Source organism: Suncus etruscus, chromosome 6, assembly GCF_024139225.1.
Source record: "Suncus etruscus isolate mSunEtr1 chromosome 6, mSunEtr1.pri.cur, whole genome shotgun sequence".
Taxonomy (NCBI): domain Eukaryota; kingdom Metazoa; phylum Chordata; class Mammalia; order Eulipotyphla; family Soricidae; genus Suncus; species Suncus etruscus.
In genome coordinates this window covers 32,229,573-32,248,472 of record NC_064853.1, presented here as the reverse complement: position 1 = coordinate 32,248,472, position 18,900 = coordinate 32,229,573, and the positions used below count along the sequence as shown (strand labels likewise).

General features: G+C 48.3%; 1 protein-coding gene and 1 pseudogene across 1 annotated transcript; one reads left to right on the top strand and one right to left on the bottom strand.

Moving 5' to 3' along the window:
* The window catches only part of LOC126011684 (galectin-3-like), a 33,416-nt pseudogene extending 32,598 nt beyond the window's left edge, over positions 1 to 818 (bottom strand).
* AKR1A1 (aldo-keto reductase family 1 member A1) lies at positions 742 to 18,584 on the top strand. The gene is made up of 9 exons (XM_049774946.1): positions 742 to 1,095; positions 7,281 to 7,370; positions 12,849 to 12,968; positions 13,134 to 13,285; positions 15,271 to 15,466; positions 15,735 to 15,934; positions 16,728 to 16,800; positions 17,457 to 17,543; positions 18,426 to 18,584. The coding sequence occupies exons 2-9, from the start codon at positions 7,287 to 7,289 to the stop codon at positions 18,489 to 18,491; spliced, it is 978 nt and encodes a 325-aa protein (XP_049630903.1). The 5' UTR covers positions 742 to 1,095; positions 7,281 to 7,286; the 3' UTR covers positions 18,492 to 18,584.
* The last annotated feature ends 316 nt before the right edge of the window (positions 18,585 to 18,900 follow it).

The window sequence follows — 18,900 nt, the reverse complement described above, 5'->3', positions numbered from 1 at the left end:
TTCAATTAAAATGTTTACAATATATGAAAACCAAATAATAAGAAATCACTCCCTTTTACAGATTAGATTTTATAAAACCATGCTTAAAAATCTTTGTGACCAGGGTCAGAAAAGAGGAATCATGAACTTGTTTCTTTTTTTTATTTTTATTTTTTTTATTTTGGGTCACACCCAGCAAGCTCAGGGGTTACTCCTAGCTCTATGCTCAGAAATCGCTCCTGGCAGGCCCGGGGGACCATATGAGATGCAGGGATTCGAACCAACGACCTTCTCTGCATGCAAGGCAAACACCCTACCTCTATGCTCTCTCTCTAGCCCCACTTGTTTCTTTTTTTACATTTTTGATCCACACCTGGTGGTGCTCAGGGGTTACTCCCTTTTCTGCATTCAGGGATCACTCTCGTAGATGCTCTCTTAGGGGGCCATAAGGGATGCTGGCTGGAGATGGACCTGGTGGGGCCTGCGTGCAAGGCAAGAGCCCTAACCTGCTGTGCTATCTTTACTGGGGTCCCCCGACAACATTTTTGTTTTGTTTTGTTTTGGGACCACACTCGGTGATGCTCAGGGGTTCCCCCTGGCTCTGCGCTCAGAAACCGCTCCTGGCAGGCTCGGGGGATCAGAGAGGGCAACAGGTAGGCGCCTCGGCTCTCCCGCAGGAAGCGGCGCGACGGCTGAGCGCGCGGCGAGGTGGGCGCGCAGTGCATTGTGGGCCCGGCGGGGCCCCGCCTTCGGAGCGCGCCACGTGGACCACGGCGCTGCAGGCTGCTCGGAGAGGTGGGATCTCCAAACGCGGGCGGCGCGGGAGGTCTGGTCTCCATCCCTCGGCATCGTCGGGGTCCAAAGGGCGGGGTCCGTTATCGCACGTGACGCGGAAAGTCCGGCCCCTGCCCCTTCTCTGGGCGGGGTTTCCTCTTCGCCGCTAGCCTTAAGTCCCCGGGTCTTTGCTTCCTTCCAGAGCCTTAGCTTCCACGACTTCCATTGCTGCTTGCCTCGCTGCTCTGGGTCCCGGAAGTCGGGGCTCTCTGGCTCTCGGGAGCGACTCCGAAGTGAGCCGAAAACACTCACTGCGCATTCACACTCTGTGCTCTTGCAGAGGTGAGTTTCTCCAGCGAAGGCTCTCGTTGTCCAAAGCCACCTGGATGGGGCCTTGCTGCTTGCCTATGGAAGTATCCGCCCCTGCAACTAGAGCAGAAGAGTGAAAGGGGCAAGACTTAGTTGGAAAATTGTTTATTATTTTGAGATTTTTATTCATTAATTTTGCACACCCGCCGCGCACAGGGCTCTGAGCTCAGGAATCCATTTGCTTGGAGGACCTTGGGGAATGCCAGATAATAAGGTCGGGTGGCCTCTTACTAGGCAAATACTCCACCCCTGGTACTATCTAGGGCCCTCTACTGTGGTTTTTAGACAATCAGAGTTGTTGGCTTCAAGGTTTGTCAAGTGAGATTTGGAGTTTGTACTGTCACAAAATGGGGCTGCTATTAAAACTTCCCTTTTAATGGGGCCCCAGAGAGATAGCATGGAGGTAAGGCGTTGCCTTGCATGCAGAAGGTCGGTGGTTCGAATCCCGGCTTCCCATATGGTCCCCGAATCTGCCAGGAGCGATTTCTGAGCATTGAGCCAGGAGTAACCCCTGAGCGCTGCCGGGTGGGACCAAAAACCAAATCAAAACAAAACAAAACTTCCCTTTTAAGCCTGTGTGTACCTACTCAGGGGCTGCAGGACATTTTTTTGAAGAGCATCGATGTTTCTGATCTGGCCTTGTTCTCTCTCCCGAATGGCTGGTTCTGCAGAGTCTGGAGTAGCTGGAGTGAAGAGGTGAAGGGAGGAAGGTTCCATGGTGGGTTACAAAGGGCTTTATTAATGGGCCTGCTCTTTATCTTGAGGATAGGAGAGAACTGCTGAAAGAGTTTGGACCACATGTTGGATTTGGGGAGTGGATTGTTGCAAGAAGGAAGCGAACTAGAAGCAGATAAACAGAGCCAAACAGAGGCAGCGGAGAAAGATTTATTTAGAAAATATACTCTTACTTTGTGGGGGTGTACACTTGGCGGCACTCAGGGGTTACTCCTGGCTCTGAGCTCAGGAATCACTCCTGATAGGTTCTGGGGACCAATGTAATGCTGGGGATCCAATCCAGGTCTATCCTGGTTGTGGCCCAAACACCAAAAAAAATTTTTTGTTTGGTTTGGGGTCATACCTGGTAGTGCTCAGAGCTTACTCCTTACTCAGTGCTCAAAGATCATTCCTTAGCAGGGCTCAGGGGATGATAGGGGATTCTGGGGATCAAACCTAGGTCTACCATGTGCAAGGCAAGCTCCCTATCTGCTGTATTATCTTTCTGGACATTTGTTTTGGGTGGAGGAACACACTCATCAGTGCTCAGTGAGTACTACTGTTTTGCACTCAGGAATTACTACTGGCAGGACCCCAGGAACTATATGGAATTCTGGGGATTGAACCTGGGTCAGTTGCATACAAAGCAAGTACCATACTTGCTGTACTGTCTCTCCAAGCACTCTCCAGCCTGTTTTTTAAAATTTTGTAAGCCTTCGTCAAGTAGTAGGGGCAGGAGAGATAGGACTGCTGGTGTGGCATTTGCCTTGCAAGCAGCCACCAACCTGGGTTTGATCACCTGGGTTTGATCGCAGGCAAGCACCATAAATGCCCCCCACCTCCAGGAGTGATTTTTTTTTCTTTTTTTTTGTTTTTGGGTCACACCCAGCGATGGTCAGGGGTTACTCTTGGTTTTGCGCTCAGAAATCGCTCCTGGCAGGCATGGGGAACCATATGGGATGTCGGGATTCAAACCACTGTCTGTCCTGGATTGGCTGCATGCAAGGCAAATGCCCTACCGCTGTGCTATCTCTCTGGCCCCTAAAAAAGCATTTACTTTTTTTGGTTTTTGGGTCACACCCGGCAGCGCTCAGGGGTCACTCCTGGCTCTATGCTCAGAAATCGCCCCTGGCAGGCAAGAGACCATATGGAATGCTGGGATTCGAACCACCGTCCTTCTGCATGCAAGGCAAACATCTTACCTCCATGCTATCTCTCCGGCCTCCCTAAAAGCATTTTTAACCTAATCAAACAAACCAAATTTGGCATACCGTTAATAGTAAAGATGGTTTTTTTGGAGAGCTGACTGGCTGACTGGGTTTGACCCCTGGCACTACATATGGTCTCAGGAACATCACTGGGAGTGATCCCTGAGCATGCAGCCCGGTTAAAACCTGAGCACCTCTGTATGTGTGACCTCAAAACAAAATCAACACACACACACACACACACACACACACTTTTATTGTTGCCTTCTTTTTTTGGGGGGGGGGTCACACCTGGCAGCGCTCAGACGTTATTCCTGGCTCTACGCTCAGAAATCACTCCTGACAGGTACGGGGTACCATATGGGATGCTGAGATTCGAACCACCGTCCTTCTGCATGCAAGGCAAATGCCTTACCTCCATGCTATCTCTCCAGCCCCTATTGTTGCCTTCTTAAAAAGCACAGAAGATACACTAATCCCTGTCATTTGTTTAAAAGAAAAAAAAAAAGACTGTTGGGGCCAGAGCCATAGCACAATTGATAGGGAGCTTGCCTTGTACCTGCATTTGATGATTGCTTGTATCCCATATAGTCCCCTTAGCCCTGCCAGGAGTGATTTCTGAATGCAGAGCCAGGAGTTACACCTGAGCAGAGCCAGGTGTGCCCCCCCCCACAGATTTTTGGGGAGCTAATCCCTGGATCTGCTAATCCCACATTTAGGTGTGGCCTTGTTAATACTCAGACATAGCTTAAATGAATTGAAATACTTTTGTGTGTGTGTGAAGGGGAGCATGCCTGGCTCTGTTGAGAGTTTACTCCTGACTTAGTTCCCAGGGGTTACTCATGGTTGTGCTGGAAATCAGAATGGGATTGGCAGTGTACAAGATAAATGCTTTTTTATTTCTTCTACCCCTGAAATACTTTCAATAGATGACTTTTTGTTTGCTTTGCTTTGGGTCACACCTAATAATGGTACTGAGAACTACTGCTGACTTAGTGCTTGGGGCTGGGGTGAGTCTCTCCTGGGGAGTCATGTGGTCCCTTGGAACTCTGGACTCCTACATCCAAAACAGGGTTTCAGCTCATTAAGCTAGCTTTCTGTCCTTGCCTGGCTTTTTTTTTTTTTTTTTTTTTTTTACGAAGGTGGTGAGATGTTAGATTATACCTAGCATTTCTTAGGAGTGGGGCCAGAGTGATATGATAGTACTGCAGGCCACTTACCTTGTATATAGCTGACCTAGGTTCAGTCCCTAGCATGCCATATAGTCCTTTGAGCATTGCCAGGAGTAATTCTTAGTGCAGAGCCAGAAGTAACCCCTGAGCACAGCAATGTGTGCCTTCCTACCACACACACAAATATATTTCTTTTGGGCTAATCCCTGGATTTGTGCTTGGTATCACCCCACGACGTAGTATCAGGGTTGGCCGATGCAAACTTTTAAACATCATGCATTGTACTACTATGAACATATTAGATTTTTTTTGGCACATTTTTTAGTTTTTTTTTCAGGCCACATCTAGACATGCTTAGGACACCTATGGTGCTGGAAATTGAACACAGAGACCCACAAATTCAAAAGAGCAAGTGCTCTGTCACTGAACCCATCCCCATCCTGCTTTGGTACACCTAATGGTACTCTGGATTTACTCTTGACTGCATGTAGTGATCACTCCTGGTAGGATTAGAAGAGCTGGGTCGGAAAGCTATTGCCACAGGCAAGAAATGGAGAAATAGAGTGAATAGCAAGCAGAGCTGATTTTGAATCCTAATGAAAAACATTGGTCTTCTTGCAGACCCCCCCCTCTTTTTTTTCCCTTCTCTCTCTTTTAGAAATCATTCTTGGCAGACTCAGGGGGACCATATGGTATGCTGGGAATTGAACCTGGGTCAGCCACTTGCAAGGCAGATGCCCTACCCACTGCAATCACTATGGATTTCCTCACCTTTTTTTTTTTTTTTTTTTTATGAGATTGAACCTAGAGACTCAAGTAAGGCATATATACCTTTTCACAAAGTCCATAGGCTCCTTTGGAGCTTTTGTCTTGTGGATCTTTGTTAGATGTTTTCACCTCTATGATCTCTGCCCCGCCAAGACTTGATCCTTTTAGTTTCATCACAAAAGAAAGGGAGAACCAAGCATCATGTTTCTTCCTTTTCCTCTTAGGGTTTTTGTGCAAGCTCTCAGCACAGATGTAATTTCAGAACCCTCTTCTGTGCTGAGAAATCTGGGCAGAGAGGCCAAAAGGTTACTTACCTGGGGATCTAGACCTGGAAACCCCGCAGACCCTGGGGTAGCTATAAGGTACAAGCTACTTGCTTGCTTGAATCCTGGTGGCCCTACCAAATTTGAGGACACAGTACTGTCCAGTTTGAACAGGGTTTTATTTGTGGGGGGAGAGTAACAGCCAATGGGACTCAGGGCTTCTTGTTCTGTGCTTCAGGATCTCTTCTGGCAGGTCTGGATATGGAGTTTGGATTGGCCATGTGCAGAGTAAAACACCATACCTACTGTACTCTCTGGCGCACTGAACAGTTTTGTTTTCAATTTCTTTGGTTTGTTTTCGTGCCATACCCAGTCCCAAATTGCTCAAGATTTAACTCCTGGTTGGGTCTGCACTCAGTAATTATATCTGGTGGTGCTTGGGGATCTGGAGGATATGGGATATCCTGGGAGATATAGCAGATGGAATGCTGGGGATAGAACTTGGATCAGGCGCATGCAAGGCAAGCTATACTATTTCCAGTCCCTGATTTTTTTTTTTTTTTTTTTAGTTTTTGGTCACACCCGGCAGTGCTCAGGGGTTACTCCTGGCTCTATGCTCAGAAATCGCTCCTGGCAGGCTCAGGGGACCATATGGGATGCCGGGATTCAAACCACCATCCTTCTGCATGCAAAGCAAATGCACTACCTTCATGCTATCTCTCCGGTCCCTTTAAACGATTCTTTGATTTTTTGGGGGGGTTGTTTTTCTTTCTGGTTTTTGGATCACACCCAGCGGCGCTCAGGGGTTACTTCTGGCTCTGTGCTCAGAAATCATTCCTGGCAGGCACTGGGAACCATATGGGATGCCGGGATTCAAACCACCATCGGTCCTGTATCGGCTGCTTGCAAGGCAAGCGCCTTACCGCTGTGCTATCTCTCTGGCCCTTCCAGTCCCTAATTTTCTTTTCTTTTCTTTTTTTTTTGGGGGGGGCCCACACCCGGCAGTGCTCAGGGGTTACTCCTGGCTGTCTGCTCAGAAATAGCTCCTGGCAGGCACGGGGGACCATATGTGACACCGGGATTCGAACCAACCACCTTTGGTCCTGGATCGGCTGCTTGCAAGGCAAACGCCGCTGTGCTATCTCTCCAGGCCCTATTTTATTTTATTTTTTTTGGGTCACACCCAGCAGCGCTCAGGGGTTACTCCTGGCTCTCTGCTCAGAAATCGCTCCTGGCAGGCTCAGGGGACCATATGAGATGCTGGGATTTGAACCTTCTGCATGTAAGGTAAATGCCTTACCTCCATGCTATCTCTCCGGCACCCAGTCCCTAATTTTATTTTTGTCTTAGAGAAGAGTGGCTTCCTGGGCCAGAGGTGGTAAAGGGGTTAAGGTATTTGTTTTACATGTAGTTGACCATGGTTGAATTCCCAGCACTGCATGGTAATCCAGCACAGAGGTAAGAATAGCTGCTATACCACCAGGAGTGACCCAGAATCCATCTTCCTCATCCTCTTTTTTTTTTTTTTTTTTTTTTGGTTTTTCAGGCCACACCCGTTTGATGCTCAGGGGTTACTCCTGGCTAAGCACTCAGAAATTGCCCCTGGCTTGGGGGGACCATATTGGACGCCTGGGGATCGAACCGCAGTCCTTCCTTGGCTAGTGCTTGCAAGGCAGACACCTTACTTCTAGCGCCACCTCACCGGCCCCCCTCCTCATCCTCTTAGACTTAAAGGGTGGCTCCTACAATCAGATTATAGACTAAAAAAACTGAAAAAGTCTTCCTGAATTTGTATTTTTGTTTTGTTTTGTTTTTGGGCCACACTGGGCAGTGCTCAGGGGTTACTCCCTACTCTGCGCTCCAAAGTTGCTCCCGGCAGGCTCGGGGAACCATATGGGATACTGGGAATCGAACCAGAGTCTGTCTGGGGTTGGCCGCATGTAAGGCAAATGCCCTACCACTATGCTATTGCTCCAGCCCCTCAAGAAGCAATCCTTAATCCTCACATCACTTTCTCCCTCTCTGTTTTCCAGGCAACAATGGCAGCTTCCAGTGTCCTGCTGCACACAGGGCAGAAGATGCCCCTGATTGGATTGGGCACCTGGAAGAGTGAGCCTGGCCAGGTGATGGGATGAGGGAAACAGCTTCAGCCACCTCTATTGAGAAAGGGTCCTTGTATTTTGCTTAGTCGCTTCTGTAAGTTTCTCTTTAGATAAGATAAGCCTTGAGGCTGGGAGAAGAAGATACCAGCAGTGACTCTAGGACTTTCCCTACTGGCTCAGAGTGGGGCTGTGGGCACAGCAGGCCAAGGGCCTAGGGAAGAAACCACTCCCCGTGTGATGGCTCTGTGCTTGTCCCACAGTGACCCCCAAGTGGAACGCAGCACCTTATGTTCTCATGTCTTTTCCACTTGGGCTCCTTGACAGCTGAAACTCTCTCTTGTGCTCAGGCCAGAGTTCAGCACAGAGTATGTGGCAGGGTTTGAAGAATAACCAGGTCAACTGTATAAACCAAAGGCTAGCAAGTCTCTTTTAAAGAACCTGATGGTTAATCATTTAGATTTTGCTGAATGAGTTGCAAAGTGAAGGTGTTTATGGGATTCTGAAGGTGTTGTGTAACCTTTCCATGTGTAGACTTATTTTTTGGTGGAGGTCACACCCAGCAGCGCTCAGGGGGCTACTGCTGACTCTACACTCAGAAATCTATGCTCAGAAATTGCAGGCTCGGGGGACCATATGGGATGCCGAGATTCGAACCACCGTCATTCTCATGCAAGGCAAACGCCCTACCGCTGTGCTATCTTTCCAGCCCATGGATAGACATTTTTCTTAGTAAAAGGATTGAAAATAATAATTGAAAAAAGAAAATGGGCTGGAGAGAGCCGACCCAGGACCTAAGGTGGTTGGTTCGAATCCCGGCATCCCATATGGTCCCCCGTGCCTGCCAGAAGCTATTTCTGAGCAGATAGCCAGGAGGACCCCTGAGCACCGCTGGGTGTGGCCCTAAAACCAAAAAAAAAAAAAAAAGAAGAAAGGAAAATAATAATCAGCCAAAGGACTGGTGTTATAGCTCTAAGGTGACCACATTCCTCTTATGCAAAAGGCATGATCTTGACTACCTAGTAAAATAGAAAAAGAAAGAAAAGTCTGTTGGTAGTGGAGTTTAAAAACTCTTGGCTTAGGGGCCGGAGAGATAGCACAGCAGTTTTTGCCTTGCAAGCAGCCGACCCAGGACCTAAGGTGGTTGGTTTGAATCCCGGCATCCCATATGGTCCCTGGTGCCTGCCAGGAGCTATTTCTGAGCAGATAGCTATTTCTGAGTGCCGCTGGGTGTGGCCCAAAAAAAAAAAAAAAAAAAAAAACTCTTGGCTTAGGAGAGCCCGTGATTGGGGACCTGCTTTTTGGGGTTCTCATAGCCAGTAATTCAGCTGCTACCTTGTGGGAGGCACATCCTCCTCTTTGCTCCTTGGACTCTGAGTCAGTTTAGAGAAGTTTGGGACTGAGTTTGGAGGTCCTATACCCAACTCTTCTCTAGAGCTTGTGTTTTGGGCTGGGATTTTTTTGTGTGGTTGGGCAATGCAGATGTTTTCCTTCCTAGGACTCTGAAGTGGGTTTTTTTGTACTCCAGACAAGTACTTGACATGACTTGAGGACAAATTTAAGAATTAGGGGCCGAGGAGATAGCACAGCGGCAAGGCATTTGTCTTGCATGCAGAAGGACAGTGGTTCGAATCCCGACATCTCATCTGGTCCCCCGAGCCTGCTGGGGGCGATTTCTGAGCGTGGAGCCAGGAGTAACCCCTAAGCGCTGCCAAGTGTGACCCAAAAACCAAAAAAAAAAAAAAAAAAAAAAAAGAATTAACTATGTGATGAAGGCATGGGACTGGAGACTAGAGTCAGGTTTAAGGTTGGAGGTACAGACCAGGGCCAGAGTCAGTGTAGGGTCAGCATAATATATTTGAATAGTAAGAGATATAATTAAATGAGGATCTTTATTTGTTTCTGGGCCATACCTGGTGGTGCTCACGAGTGACTCCTGATTGTGAACTGGGTAGGCTGTCTGTAAGGCAAATAGTCTACCTGCTACCTGTTTTTGTTTTGGGTCACACCCAGCTGCGCTCAGGAGTTACTCCTGGCTCTGCTCTCAGAAATCACTCCTGGCAGGCTCGGGGGACCATATGGGATGCCAGGATTCAAACTATCGTCCTTCTTCATGCAAAGCGAACATCATACCTCCATGCTATCTCTCTGGCCCCTGCTATACTATTGCTCTGGCCTCTGGGGTACCTGGTGGTACTTAGGGCTATACCTGGTTTACGTGCAGCTGAGAAAGGAACCTGGTTGGCCACATGGAAAGCGAGTGCCTTATCCTCTGGGTTAGCTTTCTGGTCCCTAAATGGGGGATCTTGAATAGCAGCCTGGTACCTTTTGTTTTGCTTCTTTTGGGATGCTACACCTGGTAGTGCTCAGGGTCTCCTGACTATGCTAAGGATTGAACTTGGACCTATGCATGCAAAGCAAATGCTTTAGCCCAGGGGTCTCAAACTCAATTTACCTGGGGGCCGCAGGAGGCAAAGTCAGGGTGAGGCAGGGCCTCATAAGGGATTTCGCTTACCAAATATTCGCAATAAAAAAATCGCATTAGGGGGCCGGAGAGATAGCATGGAGGTAAGGCGTTTGCCTTTCATGCAGGAGGTCATTGGTTTGAATCCCGGCGCCCCATATGGTCCCCCGTGCCTGCCAGGAGCAATTTCTGAGCCTGGAGCCAGGAATAACCCCTGAGCACTGCCGGGTGTGACCCAAAAACCAAAAAAAAAAAAAAAAAAAAAAATCGCATTAATAAGAAAAAAAATCACAAAAAATTACATTAAACATTTGCATACCCCGAACAGAACTGCTCAGGATATGCGAATTTTTAATGTAACTTTTTTCTTATTAATGCGATTTTTATTGCGATTATTCGGTAAGTGAATTAATCGCGAATACTGCGATATTTGAAGGTGGGCCGCGAGTTTGAGACCCCTGCTTTAGCCTATTGAACCATCTCTCCAGCCCTGTGTCCCATTTCTTTTTTTTTTTTTTTTTTTTTTTTTTTTTTTGGTTTTTGTTTTTTGAGCCACACCCAGCAGTGCTCAGAGGTTACTCCTGGCTGTCTGCTCAGAAATAGCTCCTGGCAGGCACGGGGGACCATATGGGACACCCGGATTCGAACCAACCACCTTTGGTCCTGGATCGGCTGCTTGCAAGGCAAATGCCGCTGTGCTATCTCTCCGGGCCCTTGTGTCCCATTTCTTTAAGCAGCTCCTCAGAACTAGGATTCTGTATCTATGGCCTATATACTTCTCTCTCTTTCTCTCTCCCTTCCTTCCTTCCTTCCTTCCTTCCTTCCTTCCTTCCTTCCTTCCTTCCTTCCTTCCTTCCTTCCTTCCTTCCTTCCTTCCTTCCTTCCTTCCTTCCTTGCTTCCTCCCTCCCTCCCTCCCTTCCTTCCCTTCTTCCCTTCCTTCTTTCCTTCCTTCCTCCCTCCCTTCCTTCCCTTCTTCCCTTCCTTCCCTTCCTCCCTCCATCCCTCCTTCCTTCTCTCCCTCCCTCCCTTCCTCCCTCCTTCCCTCACTCCCTCACTCCCTTCCTTCCCTCACTCCCTCACTCCCTACCTCCCTTCCTTCCTTCCTTCCTTCCTTCCTTCCTTCCTTCCTTCCTTCCTTCCTTCCTTCCTTCCTTCCTTCCTTCCTTCCTTGCTTCCTCCCTCCCTTCTCTTTTGCTACATTCTACAGTTTCAGGGCTTACTACTTACAGTGCTCAGGGATCACCCTTGGCAGGCTTCTGAGGACCATTTGAAGTGCCGGGATTGAAACTGGGTTGCCACATGCAAGGCAAGTACTCCATCTGCTATACTAGTCAGCTTTTGTGACTTATATACTTCTGTTAATTTGTCCTTCCATATTTATTTTCTTTTGTTTTTAATGGATCACACTCAGCTGTGATTAGGACTTACTAGAACTAGGCTTACTCCTATTTCTGTACTCAGGAATCACTCCTGACAGACTTGGGGATCATAGGTGGTGCTGGGTCTACCACATGCAAACTAAGCAATCATCCTACCTGTTGTATGATCTCTCCGCACCCCCCCCCAATGTCCCTACATATTTTATTCAGAGAGATGTACTAAATGGGCCAGAGAGATAGCACCACACTAGGGCTATTGTCTTGCATGCGCTGACCCAGGACAAATCTGGGTTCTATTCCCAGCATCCCATGTGGTCTCCAAGCCTGCCAGAAGCGATTTCTGAGCACAGAACCAGGAGTAACCCCTGAGAACCTCTGGATGTTGCCCCAAAACCAAACCCCCCCCCCAAAAAAGAAAGAGGGGCCAAAGTGGTGTCACAAGCCATAAGTCGCTTGCCTTGCATGCACTAGCCTAGGATGGACTTCGGTTTGATCCCCTGGTGTCCCATATGGTCCCCCAATCCAGGAGCAATTTCTAAGCGCAGAGCCAGGAGTAACCTGAGTGTCACTGGGTGTGGCCCAAAAACCAAAAAAGAAAGAAAGAAAGAAAGAAAGAAAGAAAGAAAGAAAGAAAGAAAGAAAGAAAGAAAGAAAGAAAGAAAGAAAGAAAGAAAGAAAGACAGACAGACAGACAGACAGACAGACAGAAAGACAGAAAGAAAGAAAGAAAGAAAGAAAGAAAGAAAGAATGGAAGGGAGGGAGGGAGGGAGGGAGGGAATGAAGGAGGGAAGGAAGAAGGAAGGAAGGAAGAAGGAAGGAAGGAAGGAAGGAGGAAGGAAGGAAGGAAGGAAGGAAGGAAGGAAGGAAGGAAGGAAGGAAGGAAGGAAGGAAGGAAGGAAGGCTAAAGAGGCCAAGAGATTTCACAGCAGTAGGGTGTTTACCTTGCATGTGGCCAACCCCTGGACAGACCCAGGTTCGATTTCCAGCATCCCACATGATCTCCTGAGCCTTCCAGGAATGATTTCTGAGCACAGAGCTAGAAGTAACCCCTGAGTGCTGCCAGATGTGGCCCTCAAACAAACAAAATTAAAAAAAAAAAAAGATGCACTAAAATCTTTATGCTAGTCCAGGCACAACTTGTTAGGTTTTTGTTTATTTTCTTTGCAGGGGTCTCTAGCTGAATCAGTTTGACAGTTCTACCCCAGCTATGGTGATACCCCAGTGGTGTGGCTGGTACTCATTGGCTTCCAGGGCTGTACCTGATGGTGCTCAGGAGACCCTATGATACAGGATTGGAGAGGATTTTGAACTTTGGGCTTTGATTTAGTAGGCATGTGCCTTATCACTTTTATCTCCCCAGCCCTCCACATTGTTTAATGCTGAGTTGGCTGAACTGACTTTGGCTTGGGTAGGAAGGAACTCTGGGGGTTGTAGGACGAAGAGAAAGGATTTAGGAGCACCTTAAGAGGCTTTGGATTCCTTAGACTACAATCAACTTTTCCTTCTACTCCCACTGCTTGGATGCCTGCCGTCTGCTGGCCCACCCCCCCATCAGTGATACTCTTTCTTTTCCTCTCTTTCCCTCTTTCTCTTTTCCTTTCCAGCAGCTACTGGCCCACATTGAAAGTACTGACTCCTCTGCTTCTCTCCATTGCAGGTGAAAGCAGCTGTTAAGCATGCCTTGAGTGTAGGCTACCGCCACATTGACTGTGCTGCCATCTACGGCAATGAGGCTGAAATTGGGGAGGCTCTGAAGGAGAATGTGGGACCTGGCAAGGTAAGGGCCTGAGGCTGCAGGCCGGGTGTGTGTGTGTGGGGGGGGGGGGGGGGGCTTCGGCCTGGGGCTGCTCAGGGATCTGCTTCCTTCCAGCTCCTTTCCCAGAGGTAATGTGGTGAGACTGGGGCCCTTGGGTCTAACTCTGGGCCCTGCCTCATGCTCCAGGCGGTGGCCCGGGAGGAAGTGTTCGTGACATCCAAGCTGTGGAACACCAAGCACCGCCCGGAGGATGTGGAGCCTGCCCTTCGGAAGACACTGGCTGACCTCCAGCTGGAGTATTTGGATTTATACCTGATACACTGGCCTTATGCTTTTGAGTAAGCCTGTGTATTCATCTGGGTATACATCTAGAGTCAAAAGTTGTGGCAGTGATTTACCTCAAGAGGGAGTAGCAACCACTTGTAAGGGACTGGTATAGTGCTAAGGTGCTTGCTGTGTGTGTTGGATTCCCAGCACTTACTTGAGGAATGATCTGAGTGTCACTGAGTATGGCCCAAAAACAAACCTCAAAAGAAATATTGGGGGGCCGGGCGGTGGCGCTAAAGGTAAGGTGCCTGCCTTCCCTGCGCTAGCCTCGGACGGACCGCGGTTCGATCCCCCGGTGTCCCATATGGTCCCCCAAGCCAGGAGCAACTTCTGAGCGCATAGCCAGGAGTAACCCCTGAGCGTTACCGGGTGTGGCCCAAAAACAAAACAAAACAAAACAAAACAAAAAAAAAAGAAATATTGGGGCCAGAGAGATAGCATGGAGGTAGGGCATTTGCCTTGCATGCAGAAGGACAGTAGTTTGAATCCCGGCATCCCATATGGTCCCCGAGCCTGCTAGGGAGCAATTTCTGAGCGTAGAGCCAGGAGTGAGCCCTGAGCGCTGCCGGGTGTGACTCAAAAACAAAACAAAACAAAACAAAACAAAAAAAAAAAGAATATTAACTCATGAGAGGGACTCAATTATGTTGAGCAAGCTCTTGAGCTAGCCATAGAGAATGAACTTTTGGGGAGAGGATGTGAAGAACCTGGCAGTGTGCCTCCCAGTGGCCTATGTTGTTAGAAGGAGGCTGCAGGAGATGCTCCTGAGCACACAGCTGGGCAGACTTTCTAGAGAAAGTGTCTGGGAAGCAGAGGAAGGCACTGGACATCCTGAAGTTAATATCTGGGTCACAGTCTAGAAGAGTAAAAGAAAAATCTTGGTTTTCTTTACCTCCACCTTTTTTTAAATTTTTTTTTGTTTTTGTTTTTGGGTCACACCGGCAGCGCTCAGGGTTACTCCTGGCTCTATGCTCAGAAATCGCCCCTGGCAGGTTTGAGGGACCATGTGGAATGCCGGGATTTGAACCACCATCCTTTTGCATGCAAGACAAACGCTTTTACCTCCATGCTATCTCTCAGGCTCCTTTTTTTTTTTTTTTAATTTTGTTTTGGCTATACTTGGTGATGCTCAGGGGTTACTCCTTGCTCTTCACTCAGGAATCATTCCTGGTGGTGCTCAGGGCATGCTATGGGATGCTGGGGATCAAACCTGGGTTTGCTGCATGCAAGGTACGGCAAGTGCCCAACCTGCCCCTTTATTCTTGTTTTAGGATTGTGGGGGCATTTGTAGTAGTGTTTAGGTATTTGTGACCACTCCAAGGGATAATGCTGTTTCTTTTTTTTTTTTTTTTTTTTTTTTGGTTTTTGGGTCACACCTGGCAGTGCTCAGGGGTCAGTCCTGGCTTTAGGCTCAGAAATCTCCCCTGGCAGGCACAGGGGATCATATAGGATGCTGGGATTTGAACCACCATCCTTCTGCATGAAAGGCAAACGCCTTACCTCCATGTTATCTCTCCGATATTGCTGTTTCTTGTTTGCTTGTTGTTGGTTTGGGGGCCACACTGGCAGTGCTCAGGGATTCCTCTTAGAGATGTTCAGGGGATGGTGCCAGGGATTGAACCTGGGTCAACCACTTGTAAGGCCAGCACCCTGCCACTGTGCTATCTCTAATTCTGTGCTGTGTTTTTGTTCTTTCCATTTCCCTTTCAGGGCCTAGAGTATAGGACAGTGACAGGTAGATCAGTTAGATCAGAAGTCTTTCGTGGGGCCAGAGAGATGCATGAAGGTAAAGGCGTTTGCCTTTCATGCAGAAGGTCAGTGGTTCAAATCCCGGCATCCCATGTGGTCCTCTGAGCCTGCCAGGAATGATTTCTGAGCAAAGAGCCAGGAGTAGCCCCTGAGTGCTGCTGGGTGTAATCCAAAAAACCAAAAAAAAAAAAAAAAAAAAAAAAGAAGTCTTTCGTGGTTGCCCATTCACTGTTGCTGTCTCATCCAGGCAGGGAGACAATCCCTTCCCTAAGAACGCCGATGGGACGATCCGCTATGACTTTACTGACTACAAGGAGACATGGAAGGCTCTAGAACCCTTGGTGGGGAAGGGGCTGGTGCGGGCCCTGGGCCTGTCCAACTTCAGTAGCCGGCAGATTGATGATTTGCTTAGTGTGGCTTCAGTGCGCCCTGCTGTCCTGCAGGTGAGTTCCACAGGTAGAGCTGCTGGTTTAGGGGTGCCAGAGCAGGTATGAGCAGGTCTGTTACCTTGAAAGGTCTCACAGTTTGGAAGGTAGACCACTTGCAGACTTCTCTACATAAAAGGCACCCAAGTGTATGCAGGAAGGAAAGGAAATGGAAAAGGAGAAAAGTGGGCCAGAGGGTTGTGATATAAGGGGTAGGCTAATGAGGTGGGTAGCACATGCTTGTCTGGGCAGGGCTACCCACATGGTGGATCGTTTTCTCATGCAGGTGGAATGCCACCCATACCTGGCTCAGAATGAGCTGATAGCTCACTGCCAGGCACGTGGCCTGGAGGTGACTGGCTACAGCCCTTTGGGCTCCTCTGACCGTGCTTGGCGTGATCCTAATGAACCTGTCCTACTTGAAGAACCAGTGATCTTGGCACTGGCTAAAAAGTACAACAGGTCTCCAGCCCAGATCTTGCTCAGGTACAACTGTTTTGTGGGAGAAAGGTAATGAGGTAGGCAGAGTGGGGAGGCAGGAATTGAGGAATTTCTTATTTATGGGGCTGCAAAATCTGCAGAGCTGCAAGGGCCCTGGGACCAGGCTGCCGGGTGGGGTGAGGTGTTTTACCCAGGGACACCAAAATGTAGCCACCTGTGACTGCCCCACCCAGAGCTGGGGGGGTTTGGAACGCAAGAGAGAGGCCCAGAGAGTGAGAGGAGTAGACACAATATATCCTTTTATTCCTAGCTTGAAGTCTGAAGTCTGCTTCTACAACGGTGGGGGGGGGGGTGGGGGGGTAAAGGTGGGGTGGGTTGGGGGTAAGGCGAGGGTGGGTTGGGTTGTTTTTCTGAGACAGAGATAAATGTATTTCACAAGCCAGAGAGGGCCAAGGTAGGCCTTTAAATCCAGACTTTGAGAGAGAATAGGGATACAGACTGCAGGATACTTTATCTCTGGTTCCCTACTGGTGGGTAGGCCCTGCTCTGGTCTTTTCCCTGGGCCTCTCCAATAACTGCCAGTTTCATCTGCCATTATAGTGGGGAGTATCATCACCTCTTAAATGTACTTTGTGTAATTTCCTTAAATACATCAACAGTGGGCCAGCTGCAAGCTAAGAATCTTGTCACATGATACAGAGGCTATCAGTCTGGGACAAGTTCTTATTCCAGTGGGACTGGGCGGCACTGGGAGCTGAGAGAAGGCTGTGGAGAGGACATAACCATATTCACGAGCACTGACTCTTCCTGCTCACTTGCCTCTCCTCCCCGGTGACAGGTGGCAGGTCCAGCGGAAAGTGATTTGCATCCCCAAAAGCATCACACCCTCACGGATCCTGGAGAATATCCAGGTATTTGCTGAACATATAATTTTCTTCTTTGCTCTGCTCTAGTGGATTCATGTTTTTTTGTTTGTTTGTTTTTGTTTGTATGTTTATTGGTTTGGGGCTACATCCAGTGGTGCTTAGAAATCGCTCCTGACAGGCTAGGGGGACCATATGGGATGCCAGGAATCGAACCTGGATTGGTCCTGGGTCAGTTGCATGCAAGGCAGATACTCTACCACTATGCTATCGCTCCAGCCCCTGGATTCATGATTTAATTACACAAGGATCTAGATGAGCCATACAGGTGGGATCACTGTAAGGGAAAGTGGGAGGAGGGATGAGAGCATGGCCTTTCTGTGCTTTCTGTACATGCCACACTCCCTTTATGCATTTGCAATCCTGTGATTCTTTTTTTTTTTTTTTTTTTTTTCGTTTTTGGGCCACACCCAGCGGTGCTCAGGGATTATTCCTGGCTCTGCACTCAGAAATTACTCCTGGCAAGCTCTGAGGACCATGTGGGATGCTGGGAATTGAACCTGGGTTTGTTCCAGGTCGGCCAGGTGCAACGCAAATGCCCTACCACTGTGCTATCGCTCCTGCCCCAGTCCTTTGTTTCTTGGCCAGGCTAGGTGAGAAGGCAGTCTTTCCATTCATGACCTTCATCCCTCACTTACTCCCAGGTATTTGACTTTACCTTTACCCCGGAGGAGATGAAGCAGATCAATGCCCTGAATAAAAATTGGAGATACATTGTGCCCATGATTACGGTATGTATTGCCCTCACAATTGAAGAATGTGAACTTGACAATGAATTTCTGCCTCTCTGACCTCAGTCTTTCTCGGCAATAAGGAAGGAGAATGTTGTAGAGAAAATGGCTAACTTAGGCACTGGGGGTTCTTTTTGTTTTTGGGTCACACCCAGTGATGCGAGGACTTATTTCTGGTTCTGTACTCAGGGATTATTGCTGGCAGGTTCTGGGGACCCAGGTCAGCATTCTAAATGGCAATCTGGTTCTGAGTTTGGTAATGGAATGTAGTTGATATCATGACTATGGGTTTGGGTTTGGCGATGGGTGGGTTTAGAGATGGAATGCAACTAAGACTTTGACTTTCTTGGAGCTGGAGAGAGATAGCATAGCGGTAGGGCATTTGGCCTTGCATGCTGAAGGATGATGGTTCGAATCCCAGTATCCCATATGGTCCCCTGAGCCTGCGGGGGTTGATTTCTGAGCATAGAGCCAGGAGTAGCCCCTGAGTGCCGCCGGGTGTGACCCAAAAACCAAAAAAAAAAAAAAAGACTTTGACTTTTTTTTTTTTTTTTTTTTTTTGTGGTTTTTGGGTCACACCCGGCAGTGCTCAGGGGTTATTCCTGGCTCCAGGCTCAGAAATTGCTCCTGGCAGGCACGGGGGACCATATGGGACGCCGGGATTCGAACCGATGACCTCCTGCATGAAAGGCAAACGCCTTACCTCCATGCTATCTCTCCGGCCCCAGACTTTGACTTTCTATTCATTGATGCCAGGGTCTTGGTCACTGCCTTATTACCAAGTGCTGAATATAGCTGAGATTCAGGAAACTATCAGGAAACATATCTAGAATCTTTGGATGGTCAATTCCTGCTAAAGAAGTTCTTCATCTTTCATTTCAGGTGGATGGGAAGAGAGTCCCAAGAGATGCAGGGCATCCTCTGTACCCCTTTAATGATCCCTACTAAGACGACAGCTTTCTTACTTCCTTACAAGCTCCCCAGCTTTAATATCCTGCCACCCTCAGAAGGAGGGAGTTAATAAAGCTATTGGAGAATCCACACTGCTCATTTGTCTTATTTGTCAGACTGCACTGGACTGGACAAGTTTCCTTAGATTGCTGGAGCTAGGGATGCTGACTGTGTGTGACTTGTCACGAGCTCACTTTTTCTTTCTTGTTAACTGAAGAACGAAGGATAAGGCTGAAAGCCCGCCCCTGCTTTTCTGAATCAATTAAACCAGTAAGGAGTGTAATCTAGTGGCCATTCTCAACATTGCATTGCTACTGCAGCATATCTTGCTAAGTATGTCAAAAATTAATCATCACCTCAGAATTGAGATAATGAGGTGAGAGTCCTCTGGTTTCAAAGCATTGCT